The sequence below is a fragment of the Microtus ochrogaster genome, chromosome 6 (assembly GCF_000317375.1).
Source record: "Microtus ochrogaster isolate Prairie Vole_2 chromosome 6, MicOch1.0, whole genome shotgun sequence".
NCBI lineage: Eukaryota > Metazoa > Chordata > Mammalia > Rodentia > Cricetidae > Microtus > Microtus ochrogaster.
Window position 1 is genome coordinate 82,158,843 of NC_022013.1, and position 17,256 is coordinate 82,176,098.

General features: G+C 45.0%; 2 protein-coding genes across 3 annotated transcripts in view; one reads left to right on the forward strand and one right to left on the reverse strand.

Annotated features, from left to right (window-relative positions):
- Capn2 (calpain 2) overlaps positions 1-6,919 on the forward strand; it is a 56,224-nt gene extending 49,305 nt beyond the window's left edge. The window contains exons 17-21 of the mRNA XM_005348932.3: positions 241-309; positions 781-859; positions 3,039-3,155; positions 3,397-3,455; positions 5,502-6,919. Of these exons, the coding sequence (XP_005348989.1) occupies positions 241-309; positions 781-859; positions 3,039-3,155; positions 3,397-3,455; positions 5,502-5,525 (348 nt within the window). The 3' untranslated portion in view covers positions 5,526-6,919. The remainder of the gene's footprint in view (positions 1-240; positions 310-780; positions 860-3,038; positions 3,156-3,396; positions 3,456-5,501) is intronic.
- A 4,229-nt stretch (positions 6,920-11,148) lies between these two features.
- The window catches only part of Tp53bp2 (tumor protein p53 binding protein 2), a 53,145-nt gene continuing 47,037 nt past the window's right edge, over positions 11,149-17,256 (reverse strand). For both annotated transcript variants that reach the window (XM_026779805.1, XM_005348933.3), the window contains 2 exons: positions 14,452-14,651; positions 11,149-11,847 (listed from right to left, as the gene is read on the reverse strand). In XM_026779805.1, the coding sequence (XP_026635606.1) occupies positions 11,806-11,847; positions 14,452-14,651 (242 nt within the window). In that variant the 3' untranslated portion in view covers positions 11,149-11,805. The remainder of the gene's footprint in view (positions 11,848-14,451; positions 14,652-17,256) is intronic.

Genomic DNA, 17,256 nt, shown 5'->3' on the forward strand with positions numbered 1-17,256 from the left:
GCAGGGCTCCATCACCCTTCCCCTGTCAGCAGACAGCAGGGCTCCATCACATCTTCCTGCTGTCCTTTTGAGAAAACTTGAGAGTGTGAAAAGCAGAAGGCAAACCCTTCTGTAAAACCTCCCCACGCATGTGCTGGCAAGACTGGAAGATCCAGCCCACAGGCCAATCAGGTGCCACTGTACAGATGGTCACTGTATCAGGGACCGCATACTCCGGGAGCTTTCCTTGACCCAGGGCAGCAAGATGGGAGTGGCAAGCTGGGGCTGAAGGAGTTCTACATCCTCTGGACGAAGATTCAGAAATACCAAGTAGGGTCCTGGGGACCCTGGGGTGGGTAGGTCAGTGCTGGGGGATATTCCAGACATATGCGTTAAGATGCACCCTCTGGAGGGTGGGTAAGCGTTTCCAGGGGAATTGAACTTTATCCATAGTCACACTCCTGTAGGTCGCGACCCCTTTGGGGTTTGAGTGACCCTTTCACAGGGGTCCCATATCAAATATTTAGTTTCATAACGGTAACAAAATTACAGTTATGAAGTGGAAACAAAAACAATTTTATGGTTGGGGGTCACCAACAACATGAAGAACTGTGTTAAAGGTTCCAGCATTAAGAAAGTTGAGACCCGCTGCCCTGCTCAATATTGAAAGTGAAAGTGATTCTAGTGAGACCAGACTAAAGGCAGGGAGACGGAAGACTTCACTCAGCACTCACTTCCCGGGCACCTTGACACCTGTTTCAATTTGGGTCAGGGTTCTAATAAGTGTTTTCCATGTTCTAGAAAATTTACCGGGAAATCGACGTTGACAGGTCTGGGACCATGAATTCCTACGAGATGCGGAAAGCACTGGAAGAAGCAGGTACCACTTCATACCCACACCCCCTCGCCTGTGCTTTCTGTTGAGCCTCGTTCTAGACCATACAATATATATAAAGTTTTGCTGGTGGGTCTGAAAATGTAGCTCAGAGGTAGGGCTCTTGCCTAGCACCCACAGGACCCTGGGTCCTAACTCCAGCTCCACAGAAAAGTTAGACGAGCCAGAATTCGTTTGGTGGCATAAAGCAGGTACTGGTCTAAAACAACACACAAACACGTCCTTCTCGTTCCCCTCGAAAAGACTCACTGCTCAAATTAAATGTCATCCCAGAAGCTCTGCCCATAGTGTCTTCCCGAATCTAAGTTTTATCTAGAACAGCCTGGCAGAGCAAGAAGGTAAAGCCAGCTCTGAGTGTGTGTGTGTGCGTGTGTGTGTGTGTGTGTGTGTGTGTGTGTGTGTGTGTGTGTGATGTGTTTATGGTGTGTGTATGTGGTGTGTTTGTGAGGTGTGTGTGTGTTATATGTACATGTGTTTGTGTGTATGGTGTGTGTATGTGGTATGCTTGTGAGGTGTGTGTTTGTGTGTTATATGTACATGTGTTTGTGTTTGTGGTGTGTGTGATGTGTTTGTGGTGTGTGTATGTGGTATGATTGTGAGGTGTGTGTGTGTGTGGTATATGTATGTGTGTTTGTGTGTGTGATGTGTTTGTGGTGTGTGTATGTGGTGTGTTTGTGAGGTGTGTGTGTCCCTCCCCATGTTCCTCTTTCCCCTGCAGAGCTGACTTGGTAGCCTCTGGCTGGCTCAGCTCAGCTTTCAGGAAAGCCCCGGCAGAACAGACATCAGTAACTAGGGTGTAAACCTAGCAAGACCAACGGAGAGGAGACCTCTGTTCTTGAGGACAAATCTGGCTGCATGTGACTCCAAACACTGTACATTTTTCCCTCAGGCAGACAGGACAGGGACGGGGCCTTCTGCTGTTAGCACCTCAGGCTCCTGTCTACTACTTAGTGATCTGGGACAACAGGTCACCACCATCACGTGCTGCCAGCAGACCCAAAAGGACTCCTTGTAGCACGAATTCTAATTGTTCTTATAGTAAAAACCCAGAGTCAGATATTAGGGGTGAAAGCTGAGAGATCAGAGAAGCAGAGCAGCCAGCCACTAGAGAGACCATTTATTTCTACCAAATCCTCAGACTGAAGGGGAGATTCTGTCTCTCTGAAACCTCAGACTGTATCTGAGTTCCTGTCTCTTCCCACCTTACATTCCTCTCTCTGCCCAGCCATATCACTCCTGTCTCCACCTCCCTAGTGCTGGGATCCCAAATGCTGGGATCACCTTTGTGTGAGCCCTGTTTCTCTTTTAGACAGACTCAATCTCATGTAGCCCAGGATCTGGGGTTCTGTAGAGGTGGGATCGCTACAGCTTCTTGCTTTTGAAGGCACACCCATGACTTCTGCTTGCACACACTGTTAGCCAGAACTTACAAGATCTCCTACAGCTGCAAGGAACGCTGGGAAGTGCAGTCTACATGCCCAGACAGCAATGGGCCTGCTTAAGTTCCTTTTCTATTCACAAGGAAAAAATACTATTTAGTCTGCCATGTAAATCTAGGAAGAAGCTCATCTCCAAGATGCCTTAGAGCTAACTTACACGGTTGTTGCTACATGTCGATGACCATGGTCTTCAGTTCAGAATAGCATGACCACTGCAGAAGAACAGACAAAAGCGTTACTTGTTAGGAAAAAGACAGGGTGGTGGAACAGTTCAGAAACAAAGAGGGGCAGCACTGCAAAGTTCAACCATCACACTGCCCATGGACGAAAGCAATTACGGGTGTAATTTAAAGTGTCACACAGTCCAGGGAGCTGGGAAGATGGCTCGCTGGTTGAGAGTGTTTGCTCTCAGAGGACTGACTTTGGTTCCCAATGCCCACATTGGGTGTCCCACGACCACTTGTAACTAACTTCAGTTCTAGGGGATCCAACACCCTCTTCTGGGCCCTGCAGACACTGAATCCAGGTGTCACACATATACATAAGCACATACATGCAATAAAATAAATAAATAAAAATATAAAGATAAAGGAAGGGAAGAGAGAGAGTGTGTCACATTGGTTCCATAGCCTGTGAGCAGAGCTGGATGGTGGGGTGGCTCTCAGCAGAGCTATGGCAATGGGATCTGGCACTCAACCAATGGCTCTTTGTTCCCTCACCTCCAGGTTTCAAGCTGCCCTGCCAGCTCCACCAAGTCATCGTTGCCCGGTTTGCAGACGACGAACTCACCATCGATTTTAACAATTTTGTTCGGTGTTTGGTTCGGCTGGAAACGCTATTCAGTACGTTGGCTCTTTCTGCTCCCTTAGCTCAGTTAAGGCCTAACCTGTCTGTCACCAGGGGTGCGACTGCTGGCTGTGTCTGTCTATGAGCTGGGAATGAATTTCCCTTTTGTTAAACTGGGGAAGCAGGAAGGAGTTGTAGCTTGTGCCATCCAGTGAGAACCAGCTGCCAAACTGGCCAACGCTGCAAATCTGCCTTTCCGTGCCCTCAGTTTTCACACCCCCTGTCCTCCCTCCACAGAGATATTCAAGGAGCTGGATCCTGAGAACACTGGGACCATAGCACTCGACCTTATTTCTGTAAGTCAGCAGCTTACACCAACCCCGGCTCCTGGGAAGGCTGGTAGAAGATGGGTCAGACAGGCTCTTCCAAGGGTGACATTCTTTTGGAAAGTTCGCTTCTGAGTTTTTTTCTGATCTCTTGGGGATAATGACTGTAAATGGTTGTAAAGTCCCATGATGCACTTTGATCTTCTATTTCTGAACTACTTGCTGATTTTCCTGCCTAGGAAAACACACCTGGCTCTCCCGTCCCATGAGTTTTGACTGGAGCATAAGCACCAGGTTAAACTAAGGTGACTTGGGCATACCAGATGGCTGAGGAAAGAACCGATCAGCACTTGAGAGAAAGTGCTTGTAGAGTGAGACTCTTTGGGTGGAATTTAGCTGGGCTCTGGGAAGACCTGCCATTTGAGGCCATATCTACTTATAGTATTTTTTTTTGAGACAAATACTTCTTTCTATTATCTCTTCTCTTTAACATGAAACTAATGATACATACATCTATGCCATAATAGGCTTATGTGTCTACAACTCATCCACACTCATCTCTGAGATCAGTCTAAGCCTGCAGTCCTCAACCTGTGGATCGTAACCTCTTTGGGGATCAAACAAAAGGGGTCACTTAAACCACTGGAGAACACAGCTATTTACATTATAATTATAACAATAGCAAAATTACAGTTATAAAGTAGCAAGGAAGCTGTATTGAAGGGTTGCAGCATTAGGAAGGTTGAGAACCACTGCTCTAAGTCAATGTGGCAGGCAGATTCACCAAAACAAAACATAGGACATCCTCTTGTCATCCTGCGAATAGAAGGCTCACAGTCCCAGAAGCAGTGGGGTAGTAGAGAGTCTGCTGAGTGTTCACAAGGCCCTGGGTTCAATTCCCAACACAGCAGAAAAAGATAAAGCATCAGAGAATCCAGGACCACGTGACTCCAGAAGGCTACGGAAGGATGCAGGACTAGGTGGGAATGGTAGCCACCAGTGCTTCCCCGTGTCACACAGAGGAGCCGAATGACAAGAAGACAGGGCTTGGGGTCTAACAAAACCAATCCTCAAACACTGTTCATTGCTGTGCAGTGCACTATAAAGTGCCCATATCCAAGTAGCAAGCTTTTTGCCAGCTATAAACCAGTTGCTTAAAGCTGTCTCTGTTAGATCACCTAGGAAACACCCCTAGCCTGAGCCTGCAGTTTAAAGGCAAGTCAACAGAAATGGAACATGAAACATGCCACGCTGGGTTCTAGAAACTAGACGATTTCTCATTCCTGCCGGATAGCCAACTCTGGCTCCCCCCACTCCCTGCTCACACATACAGGCCTCTCTTCTCTGACCAGCCCCTTCCTGTTTCCTAAGGAACACCTTTTATCCACCCTCCATTCAGCCTTACCCTCCACAGGCTCCTAAAGATCCCTTAGGAGGGGCCACCAAGGATTAGCCTTGTTCAGAAAGTCTCCCCTTAATGCTGTAATTTTTCATGATTTTTCAGCTTCAGTTGTGGGTTACATCACTCTGGGGGATTTTGACAAGGTCCTGATGACTTGGTGTATTCCACACTGATTTAGGGTCAGAGAGTTCCTGTCATGCCAATATAGAACCAAGGCTAAAGGTCCACACCTCAAACTTTTTTTTTTTTTCCTGAGACAGGTACTCAAAAAAATTCCTGACTGGCCTGGAATTCTCTTATGTAGACCAGGCTAGCCTCAGATTTACAACAGTCTGCCTGACTCTGCCTCCCTAGTACTAGAACTCAAGGTACACACCACCCCAGCCCCTAAACAAACCTCTGATGTGACATGTGAGGGAAGGTATGAAAAGGCTGGTTCATACAGTATTTGAATGTCACCCTTTGTATGTTAAGCACTATGACAGCCACCAGTTCAAACAGCACAAATTATCAAACTGCTCAGCTAGACTCCGGAAGTCAGGTAGAATGAACTGCTGGGTTCTAGTCTCTGTATGCTTCCGGGCTCAACCGTCCTCCAGCATAACCCAAAGCCACCTAAAAAGCCTTTCATTTTAACGACGGTCCCTGAATAACTCGTTCTTTTCTTCACACAGTGGCTGAGTTTTTCAGTACTCTGAAGTTACGTGCCTGAAGACTTCTAATGGAAGAAAACAGCCAATGCCTAAACTCCCAAACACTTTGTATCTGGACCTTGAACTTATGGGAACATTTACTTAAATGGATACCTGAAGAGTATAACCGTCTGAGATAGATGAATTTTCACATATCAAAGATTTGCATATCACTAAACCAAATGCAAATGAATTGTATCACCCTTGATAAGCTCGAAGAAAGCTTTATGTCTGTAAATAGTATACACTTTTTACTTCTACACATTTTCCTGTTCATAGCAATATTAAATTAGGAAGGAACGCAGAGAGGCTTAACGACTAACTGAGCAATCAATCTCAGGCCACAAGGCCTTGGTGGGGATATTTAAAGAAATGTTTTAAGTTTTAAAACGCAGCAGTGACATCTGCCACAGCAGCCCAGGGACTGCCACTTGCTCTGAGCAAACTGGGGGATGTGATGTTGTAGTTTGATGGAGACATCTAAAGCATCCAGGAGCCAGCAGTGGTGGCACACCCCCTGAAAATGGGAGTCTTAGACAGAGGCCAACCTGGGCTACCTAGCAAGACCCTGTCTCAAAAACTAAATCGGGAAAGAAAAAGCATGCTTCCATTATTTGATTCTAACAAAAGATAGTTTTTATACAATGTCATAAACAGCCAGTCATTCTCAAACTCAAGTCCTTGACCATATTTGGCCTTACATGGTTGACTCTCACAAACAGCAGGTAGTGACAGCATTACACCCTGAGCAACTGTAGCAGTGCATCAGAGCCAGGTGTCCCGTTTGCAAGAAGATCACGTTAAAGGACAAACACGCTGTACGCCGTCGGCTGCCTCAACCTTACGTACTTCACTAACCCAGGGACTGTGCCTAGAGCTGGCGGGGACAGAGCTCAGAAGGTCTCAAAACAAACAAGCTGGCTTCTTGATCGTGGGAAAATGCTGGCAACATTGTAAGCATATTGCCTTATCTCCTTCCAAATGTACTGTTAATAAAGTTGCCAATGCAGTCTCACACACACCTTGGTCTTCTTCCAAGCAATGGCCCCCGTGGGAGGCTTTATGAGCACACAGGGTTACAGCTGGGCTCTACTTAAACAGATCTGCCGCTCTGAACATTCAAATACCGAGAAAACACCTTACCTGTAATTAAACTATGAAACTATATATACAATGTTTTAACATTCTAACTCAGAAGTTCTGCTCATTCGACCAGAAAGGGCAGTCCTAATTTCACCTGCTTGTTGGTCTCTGTCATTGCTGGCTCCATCACTTAGGCCAGCTCCCACGGGATGAGGAGCCAGCAAGGGAGCTGAGAAAAACCTGAATATTAAATCATGAACCTGGGATTATGGCTGTCGCTGGTGATGTCTGAAGAATAATAAAATGGAAAAGAAAGATGACTTGGTGAGGAAATGCTACCTATACTTTCATGGAAAGCTTAGTGGATAGATTTTTTTTTTCAGGGGCAGGTGATATATAACAGGGCTTCATATAGTCCAGACAGATCTGGAACTATATGTAGCCAACACTGGCCTTGAACTCCTGATTCTCCTGCCTCCACCTCCACAGTGGGAATTCCAGCCTCATGTTAAGTAGTAGATGGATTCTCAAATGCAGCTAGAGTGGGCCAGGAAGGCTAAGAGGTTGGAGAGGATGATTATGGAGCAAACTCAGGCCCCGGGTATGAGCATCCTCTGTTCAGAGCTGGGGCTTTCAGGATAGAGAGAAATAGCTTGTCTGAGGACTACAGGTGCCAAAGGTATTGGAGGCGGGGGATTGAGACGGGATAGGATCGAGAAAGGTGATCAAATGTTTGAAATAGGAGACTAGGAGACCCAGCTGGGAGGGGGCGGGGGTGAGGGCAGGGGTCCTGTCTTAATAAGTTGAGAGAGGAGGGTCTCAGTTTATGTGTAGGATGGGGGCAGGAGAATTGGCCACTCGCAAATGGCAGGCACCATGCAGCCAGCCCCTCCTACCGCATTTTAATCTCAAGGGCTGACCCTATGGCCAACTGTACTCTTGGTTGTAAGGAGAAGGGCAAGGAGAGACTACTTTCAGTTCCCAGAACCCCATGGCAGCCTTAGACGTAACCCTATTACAAGGCTTCTGTAGCTCCAGTTCTGGGGGATCTGATGCCCTCTTCTGACCTCCCCAGGCATGGCATGCGGTAGTGCCCTGGCATTCAAGCAAGCAAAACCGTCATATACATAAAAGTCTAGAAACAAAAACTGGGCGGTGACAATTTTACAGGGAAGAAATCAACTCCCAAGCTTTTTGACCCCATTGCAATTATCCTAACCTATACCTCACCACAAACCTCTGCCCTGAACTGCAAGCCCAGACCTATATGGGCCCTTCTGTGGAGTGAGCACACATTTATCTCTTCAGTGTTTGTCACAGCTCCTCTGCGAGACATTCCAGTCGCACGCCTGCCCAACCCTGCTCTGTCTTCCCCTAGGGTCATCGTTCTAAGCTGCCCCCTACATCCACTTCTTTGTTCCCCAAATCATGTCTCCACCTGGTACCACCTAGTTATCAACAGCCTATCTGTTTTCTAACGTGGCTAAATACCAGTTACCTCCAGATGCCAACTCTAGAACACCTTCCAGTCCACCCCCACCAGCCTCGGCTGCCTTTAATTCTATTTCCTACTTCCTCTGCCCTGAGACCACACTCCCTAGTGTCCTTCTGTCTGTTGCTCTGTCAACTGGGAGTCCAGCCACGTGACACCTCCTCCTACCAAGACTTCGCGGCCTATTATATCAAAGTTTACACTCTCCTCTAACATGGTCCACTGCCCGCTGCTTCCTTCTGCCTCGTTTTGCAAAAACCTGCAAATTCTGCTGCTACAAAGACCACAGCAGCAATATAGGGAACTGAAAAGCAGCCCGTGTTAAACACTAAATCGTTTGATAAATTAGTTTTATACAGTCATTGAATCTTAACAATGGCAAGCAAGCGACAGAACACAGAATTGCTTCCAGCATGCTCCCAATTATGCAATAAAAATCCAAGGACAAGACTACAAAAAATATACCAACCAGTGTCGCTATAATGTCCAGTGCCTCACTCAACGCAAGAATTCCTCGACAGAAGCTGTCTTCAGAGACTGATCAGAAGGGCAGGGCAGGGATGTGGAGACATGGGAATGTTGCAGGCCCAGGCTTCATCATCATAGCTTGAGCTAACTTTAAGCCCCTGAACCTTGTCAGACTTCCATCTGGTGACTATTTAATAGATAAAAATTGGAGTCTATGAACCTAAAATCTAAGAATGTCATCTGATACATGAGACCTATAGGAGAGATTCCTTATCTTGCTTAACTGCTTCTCTGATGTGCTCACCGATTTCTTTTTAAATTGCTTTGATTTAGGACTTTCTCTGCTCTTTTTCTATAAAGCTCCATGAAACTGCTGTGTGGGAATATGGAGCTGCAGAAACCTGGCTCCATGGTTCCTGGGTCTTGGTCACTGAAATTGGCTCTATAATGAACTATCTCTTATTCCCTTGGAAGCTGTGTTTTTTGAGTCAAGAACCTTTTTGTATACTTTCAAATATTACCCCCAAGAAACTCTATTTTAATAATAAAACAGGTTTAAAAAAAACTCCAAAGAGAATTCTTAGGATAAAGCAGTGGAAAGGTCCCTTTGGTGGGCCCAGCCAAGGTGTGCTGTCAAGAAATAACACCACACAACAGATCAAATCCAAGAGGTTTACTGGGAGAGAAGGAGAGAGTTTGGGAGTGGGGACAGGAGAGAGAGAGAGAGAGACAGACAGACAGACAGACAGACAGACAGACAGACAGACAAAAAGACAAAAAGACAGGAAGACAGAGGAACAAGTCAGAGACTGATCTGGGGTGGGGTGCCTGGGGCCTTTAAGAGGGTGCATGTCTCTAGGCAACTCTATGCAACTAATAGTGGCTGTGGAAATGTGTTGCACCTGGCGGTGGTGCCAAATTTATAAGAATAAACACAAACGGTAAGACTAAAGAATATGCCTCAGGATCTAATCTGCATGGGAAGTAGAAAAAGGCAAGATCTCCTGAGTAAATTGGGAGGATGGGGACCATGGGAGAGGGCTGAAGGGGAGGGGAGAGGCAGCAAGGGGAACAGAGAAAAATATAGAGCTACATAAAATAATAATAAAATATATGCCTCAGTCCTTGTGGGCTCCCTCTCCTCATTTCCACGTTTCCCTGGACTCACACAACTCTTCAGCTTGCTCTACAGCACGTCCATGGCTTCTCTCAACTCCTTCGGCTTCACTACATGAACTAGAACAGGTCTCACACAGGTCAGCTGCCTTGTGCGAGAACCCACGTCCTATTCATTTCCAACGGTAGCATCTCATACGAATCATCTCAGTGATTAACACAAATACCCATTATCCCACACCCGCACAGACTGGGGTCCAGCAAGTTTCACTAGTGCAGCCCACCCCCAGCTGTGGAATCATCTCTAGACAGATAGATCAGCTTGCCTACCTAGCGGGATGCATTCGGGTCCACATGGCTACAAGCAGATCAGCTTGCCTACCTAGCGGGATGCATTCGGGTCCACATGGCTACAAGCCTGGGGTTTTGTCTCCTTGCAGGTTTTCAGTCCAGGGTTTTTCTTAGTTTCTATACTTTCTGGCTCATGACCCTGCATCTTCAAAAATATCCCAAATCTGGCTGACCACCCCTCTGTCTCAGGATCCTGTCTCCTCTTCTGCCCTTTTCAAGGGCTCATGTGATTACCCTGGAGCCGCCAGGATAATCCAAGCTGATCTCACCATTGTGTTAGCTGATTAAGGAATTAAGTCTGAAAAGTCCTAGGATCTGTGCCAAAGTCACAAACTGGGGAAGGGAGGCCACTGGGTTTAGAATTTTGCCTGCTATGCATAATCTCCATATTTAATTAATGGTATCGTTCTGTTTTTCATATACTTACCTTTTTAGAATTCAGCTGTAAAACGTCTAGAGAAAGTAACTACTGGTTTTGTATTTGTATCTTCTATTAGTTCCACTAAGCAATATGGGTTCTAAAACAGCTCCTTGTTTGGCAGTAAAATCAAATTAAAAACTCAATGTCTATAAGTTTATGAAGGGGAAAAGAAAAGAGAACACTGAAACACGCAGCAGAGATAGCAGGTCTGCTACTATGTGGCCTCCAAGATCTTCCTTAAATTACAAAGCAAAGGGCTGGAGAAGGGCTCAGTGGTTGAGCACTTCCTGCTCTTTCAGACCAGAGTTCAGATCCCATCACCGACATCAGGTGGTTCACAAAACATTTTAACACCAGCTCCGAGGGATCTGATACCCCTCCCAGCCTCCGTGGATGAATCAATCTCTCTCTCTCTCTCTCTTTCTCTCTCTCTCTCTCTCCCCCCCTCCCTCCCTCCCTCCCTCTCTCGCCCTCCCAAAAGTACAGTATTCTAGCACGCAGACTTGTGAACTGCAAAGCTGAGTTTCTGTAATTCAGAACTGCTTCCCAATCACACGGCTGCGAGGAACTCTTCTTACACAGTTCGCACGTCAGATCAAGCAGTCCATTGTTCCTCAGCTGTGCAGAACAGAGCCCACCGGCTTGTGACAGAACACCAAAGATGTTTACAAAATTAAAAGAGAAACTGGTAAGTGGCTTAGAGACATAAAGTTTAATTTTACTACAATCATTTTTTTTAAAATCAGCTATGATCTTGACAAATACAGGCAAATCTATAACAAATCCCTAATTTACAAGATACAAAAAGACAATAAATATAGATTCAAATTCAACCTAAAAACAAGTTCTAAATCTAATTTAGATTAGGTAGTGTAGTTTAGTTTAAGTATTTCAAATATATGCATGTCTTAAAATGCTCCAGGAACTCATACAATAGTTACTGTTCACTGACAATACACAAGCGTGCAGCGCTGGGGACTTCCAAAGCCTGCTGGTGCTGGGGACGGGCAGCTGGAGATGGTGCCTCATGGCACTGGTCCTTCCTGGCAGAAGAGTGGTATGAGAACAGTGCCAAAAACACCGTAACCAGGACAAGAAGCTGATTTCCCACAGCTCAATGAATGGAAAAGACAGGATCGCTGCTGCCTATCTGTGTGCCACACGGAGCCCTCTGCCCTCTGACTCAGCACCTCCCTTCCTGCCGCGGATGTCCTCTGCTAGGGCTGCCGTCTTCGATCCTTCATTTTCTCCCAGGACACATTCTTCATTGCTTTCAGGCTATGAGTCTTTTGAAATTTTTTCCAAAACAGTCATAGTACTTCTTCTAGCTTATTAAGTCTTCAGTAACTCAAGTTTCAGGCCAAGCTCCTTTGTCTTGGTTTAATTCTTGGGTATAGCTGCAAGAGAGTTTTAAAAAATATTTACAAACGCCACATGTATGGAAGTTCTAGAGTATTTCAATAAAGGCAGGAAGGAGTGTGACACACTCAGGAAAAGCACACTGGCTGCCTGATACACAAGCTCACACCCAGCACTGGTCACATGGGCTACTCGCTGAGAGACCTCTGAAGGTCACCAGGGTCCATCAGTTGAAACAATACCAAGGAGCAGGGACATGGAACTCCAGGCAGTAACTCAACTACAAAGCAGCCAGGGGCGCCAAACTGCCGGTGACCGCTAGGGAACAGCTGGGCGCTCCAGATCTGGAATGCCTTATGACAGGATAAAAAGTCATTTTTTAAAAGCAGGGGCTCTCAAGGTAGCCCAGGCTAGCCTCACAATCCTCTTGCCCCAGTCTCCTAAGTGCTGGGACCACAGATGTAAAGCACACTTCTTCAACCTTATTTACTAGGTCATGACAGCTTGGGTGGGCCCTGAGTATATCAGAAACGAAATGTCTCAGTCAGCAGACATAGGGAAGCCAGGTGAAATGCTCTGGATCTGGAATTCTGTTGGCTGTGCGTTCCATAACAAGAGTGAAGAAAGGCTATGTGAGGGTCACATTATATTTCAGTCATCAGACTACACAAATCCTCCCCCTTCTTCCTCCCAGGGACAAGGAAGCTTTCAAAAGGGTGGTGTGGTTATCTAAGAGTTAGCTTCAATTGAGAAGACATTTACTAATGCACTTCCCAGATTCATGGCTGAGCCTGGCTAAAATTTGATATTGTTCAATCCCTTTTTTTCTAAATACCAAAAGATACTTAAACATGATATGTAAAGCACATGTCTACAGAAGAAACTGCCAGAGAACCAAGAGTATCTAAGTTTAGGACCAGAATTACAATCTTCCTCCCAGCCTGTTACTTCAGAACCTTCTGAGAACAGTCTCTGAGCAACTTCCTCCCCTTGAGAATAATCCTCCATCTCATTAACCAGGGCATTTTGCTACTAGGGAATTAAACTTACAAAGACTTCTGTTGTATAACACGGGAATCATAGCTAAAAATGTGCATATTAATTGAAAACTGGTTAACAGACTTTATTTTCATCACAAAATAAGATAGCTATGTAAGGTTTTACATGTTAGCCTGACTTAGTCATTTTATAAATATAAACCTGTTATTTCAAGTTGGATTAGGGACTGGGAACATAGGAGCTGGCAAGACAGTTTGGCAGGTAAGGACACTGGCTGCCAAGCTCTGTGACCCGAGCTCAATCTCTGAACTCCCACTGTCTTCTGACCTTCACACACTGTGGCACATGCATAAAGACACACAGTAAATGCTTGTAAAACTCCTCAGAAGCCATGTTATATACCACAAATATGCACTACTAGTTAGCAAGTTACAACAGGTGAGCTTGGTAGCTGAGACTTATCTGGAAACGTAGCACTTAGAAGACAGAAGGACTGAGGGTTTGAAGCTAGCCTCAGCTACTTAGCAAGACTGTCTCATCCCTTCTCCCACAAAAACAGTAGGAGGTGGGGCTCCTCTAAGCGTGGTGTTTGAACAAGTATAACACCAGCACTTGAGAGACAAAGGCATGATGGAGCCGTGCAGATGGCTCAGCAGGTGACTTCACAACAAATGCTGCTCTCTGGAAAGCAGCAGTTAAGGTACAAGAAATGACTTAAAATGGACACTGGACAGGCAATCTGCCAGGTCCCTGGGCCAAAGTCACTTGGAACACCCAAGCAGAGGAACCTTAGCAGGCAGGTATGATGCTGGAGAAGCCTCCCAAAGGCATCTATGTGACAGACCTTGTCTAACTGATGCCTCACATGGACTCCCTGTACTGTGTGCACAGCAAGCTCACAGGCCTCTCTAGCCTTTCTCACCACCCAGAACAGAACAGAAATGTTCCAACTGGATCAGCAGAGATGTAGAACCCAGTGCCTGTAACCTACACAACACCTGCATACGTCACCTCCATCCTTCTTTCCCAGTCCTTCCCAACAGCAGATCCACAAGACCTTCAATCTACCTATACTATTTCTCTTTCTTTTATACACACAACATATCTCTGTGTGCACAGGCCACAAAGAAGAATACCCAAGTCCATCAAAGAGCTTATTCTTGATTTTCCTACTTCTGTTTTCCAAGTGCTGGAGATATGGACATAACCTATGGCACTTGGCTTAAACCTATGAAAGAGCCCAGTGCAAAAATCTTGAAATCACATTACTCTAGCTTTCCAACCAATTAATATTTTCCTAAGAATAATCAGCTGTACTATAGATGCTGCTGTGAGTCTAAATCAAGAGCAGCAGAAATTTAAGCTTTGTGTGTTTAAAAAATTTTATGATCACATGTGCAGTGAGCAGGGATCAGGTCCCTGAGAACTAGAGTTTATAGACGGTTGAGAGCTGCCATGTGGGGGCTGAGAACTGAATCTGGGTCCTCTGCAAGAGCAGCCAGTGCTCCTAACTGCTGTGCCATCTCTCCAGCCCAGTGCCGTGTCTTATTAACAAAGGGCAGTAAACTGCACTGCATCCACACAGTTCATGTAAAGCTCTACTTTACCACACACGAAACATGGTCCGTGTTGGAGTGACTTACTCCTAACAGGTTGCGTGGAACATATCCTTCCTTGTCGTTAAGGCGGGCCCACCACCACTCAATCTCGTCCTCATCTTCTCTGCGGATGACGGTCATGCAATCTCCTTCTCTCATGAGCAGCTCATCTTCATTCTGGGGCTCGTAGTCCCACAGTGCATAAATGACTCCTTTGTTCATGATGCCCATTTTCTCCTGAACTCCTGCAACAGAGACAAAAGGAAGAGAGCACATGGGATTACCACTCAGATTACACTCCTCAAAAGAACTTTAGACTCATAAAACAAGTGGGAAAAGGATACTCGCTAGAACGTCAGAACTACTACATTAAGCATTCAAGAAATAAATGTTCCAGTGTGGGAGAGAAACTGGAAGGCCTGCCGTGTTTATAGAACATAGAAAGACACCATAATACAAGGCCAAAGACAGGCACCTCCTAGGCATCTCAAAAGCTTGCCTTCCCCAGAGAGGAAGCCTTCTGCTGGCCCAGCATCTAAAAGAAAACCCTGTCTCAATCCATGATATTAAGAAAAGAAACGACATGCTCATCAGCTTTTGGCCTACTTCTAAGCATAATGACCATGGAGCTGTGCAATTCAGTCTTCAGACACCCAGAGCAAACCAGAAAACTTCCAAAGAGCTCTACAGCAATTCCCAGTAATTTTAAGAACAAGGATAACATCGTGTGTTAGAATACAGAATATAGCAGTTTAGGTAAGATGGAAAAGTCTATATACACGGAAAATCAGAATTCTGGATGTTGGATCTACAAACAGGGCAAGAGAAAATTCTCAAAGGGCCATTTCCCAGGAGTTACTTAATGACTGTGAGTTAGGTTCGACTTCTCATTCTGTACCCTAAAGGTGAAAGGAGGCAGAAGGCTACAGAACCTAGACACCTGACACCACAGGAGGACAGCAGAAGAAGGTGAGTGGGGACATAGCAACAAAGTTTACAGAAAGCCAGTTTTCATTTACCTTTGTCTTAAAAATATCTGCTTGACTTTTGAACATATTTTTAAACTCTGAGCACCTAACAATTAGTAAGCAGCCTAGTACAACTAACATATCAATTAATAACCAGCACGTGCTGTATCTCTTGCTCTGGGCAAAGCAAAACAAAGCAAACAAACAAAACCCCAAAGAAATGAAATGTTCTTTTCCAAAAGACAATAAAACCTTTTTAAATAACATGAAAAACAGGACAGGACAAAAGTTGGTAGTGTCGCTTGGTGGGAAATCATTCGTGAAATTTTGGCAGAGGCTACTCCTTTGTTTCCTGGCCACCCAGACTCCCAAAATAATCACATAGAAATCTGTATTAATTGCAATACTGTTTGGCCAATAGCTTAAGTGTATTTCTAGCTCTTATATCTTAAACCAACCCATCTCTATTAATCTGTGCATAATTACTAGTAGGTCATGGCCTACTAGTAAGGTTCTAACATGTCTCATTGTAACATTGTAACATGAAAAGAGGAGGTGATGTATACTGTGAATATGTTTTATTGCCATTGGTTAATAAAGAAGCTGCTTTTGGCCAATGGCTTAACAGAGTAAAGCCAGACTAAAAGAGATAGAGAGAGAGAGAGAGTAGGAAGAGTCAGAGAGACACCATGTAGCCACCAGAGGAGAAAGCCACCAGCCAGAACCTTGCCAGTAGGCCATGAGCCTCATGGTAAAATATAAAATAATAGGAATGGGTTAATTTAAAATGTAAAAGCTTGCTAGGAATACGCTTGTGTCACTGGCCAAGCAGTGTTGTAATTAATAGAGTTTCTGCATGAATATTTCAGATCAGGGCAGTCAGGAACAAACAAGCAGCCTCTGCCAACAGTGATGCATGTACAAGGTCTCAGGTTCCCACCCCAACATCACTACAAGACTGTAAAATAAAACCTCACACAAATATAACTCCGCAATGTTTGAGAGCTTCATTCTGTTTTTGTTTGGGATAGGAATGGGAAAGAAATCCTAGGTACTATAATATGCTCAAATTAACAATGCAAGTTCCAGTTGTCAATGAAATTCCCATTAAGAATGGCAGGGGGCCCTGAAGATAGACTAAGCTAAGAATTCTGGCTGCTCTTCCAGAGGACCTGGGGTTCAATTCCCAGCACCCACATGGTGGCTCACAACCCTCTCTAACTACAGTTCCAAAGGATCTAATGCCATCTTCTGGCCTTCAAGGGCACTGCATGAACGTGGTACACAGATATACATGCAGGCAAATCATCCACATACAGAGAATAACAGAAAATGTAATATGAAAATAACTTTTACAAAAGATGCAGATATCAGAGAGGTCAGGTTCTTCTCCCTAAGTGGGAGCTGTGCCCAGTCATTGTCAGTAGTGAACCTTCATAATGTGTCATCCCCCAACATCTGTGATAGAATTCATGTCCCAAAAAAGTCTGACCAAAAATCTTCATGTCTTTTTTTAAAAAAAAAAAATAATTGTCAGCTGGGCACACACCTTTAATTCCAGAACTCTGGAGGCAGAGGCAGGAGGATCTCTGTGAGTTTGAGGCCAGCCTGGTCTACAAGAGCTAGTTCTAGAACAGCCTCCAAAGCAACAGAGAAACTCTGTCTTGAAGAAAAAAAACAAAACCAAACAAAAAACATTGTCTACCATATGAGCTTACATAATGCTAATGTCAAAATACTCTATTGGTCCAAAATTGAAAAAAACAAGATAAAATCCTAAGTCTCAATGATGAAATTTAATCAGCTTGAAGGGCATCACTCAGTGGTAGAGACCCTGCTAGCATGTTTAAGGCCTTGAGTTCAAAACTAGTGCCACAAAACA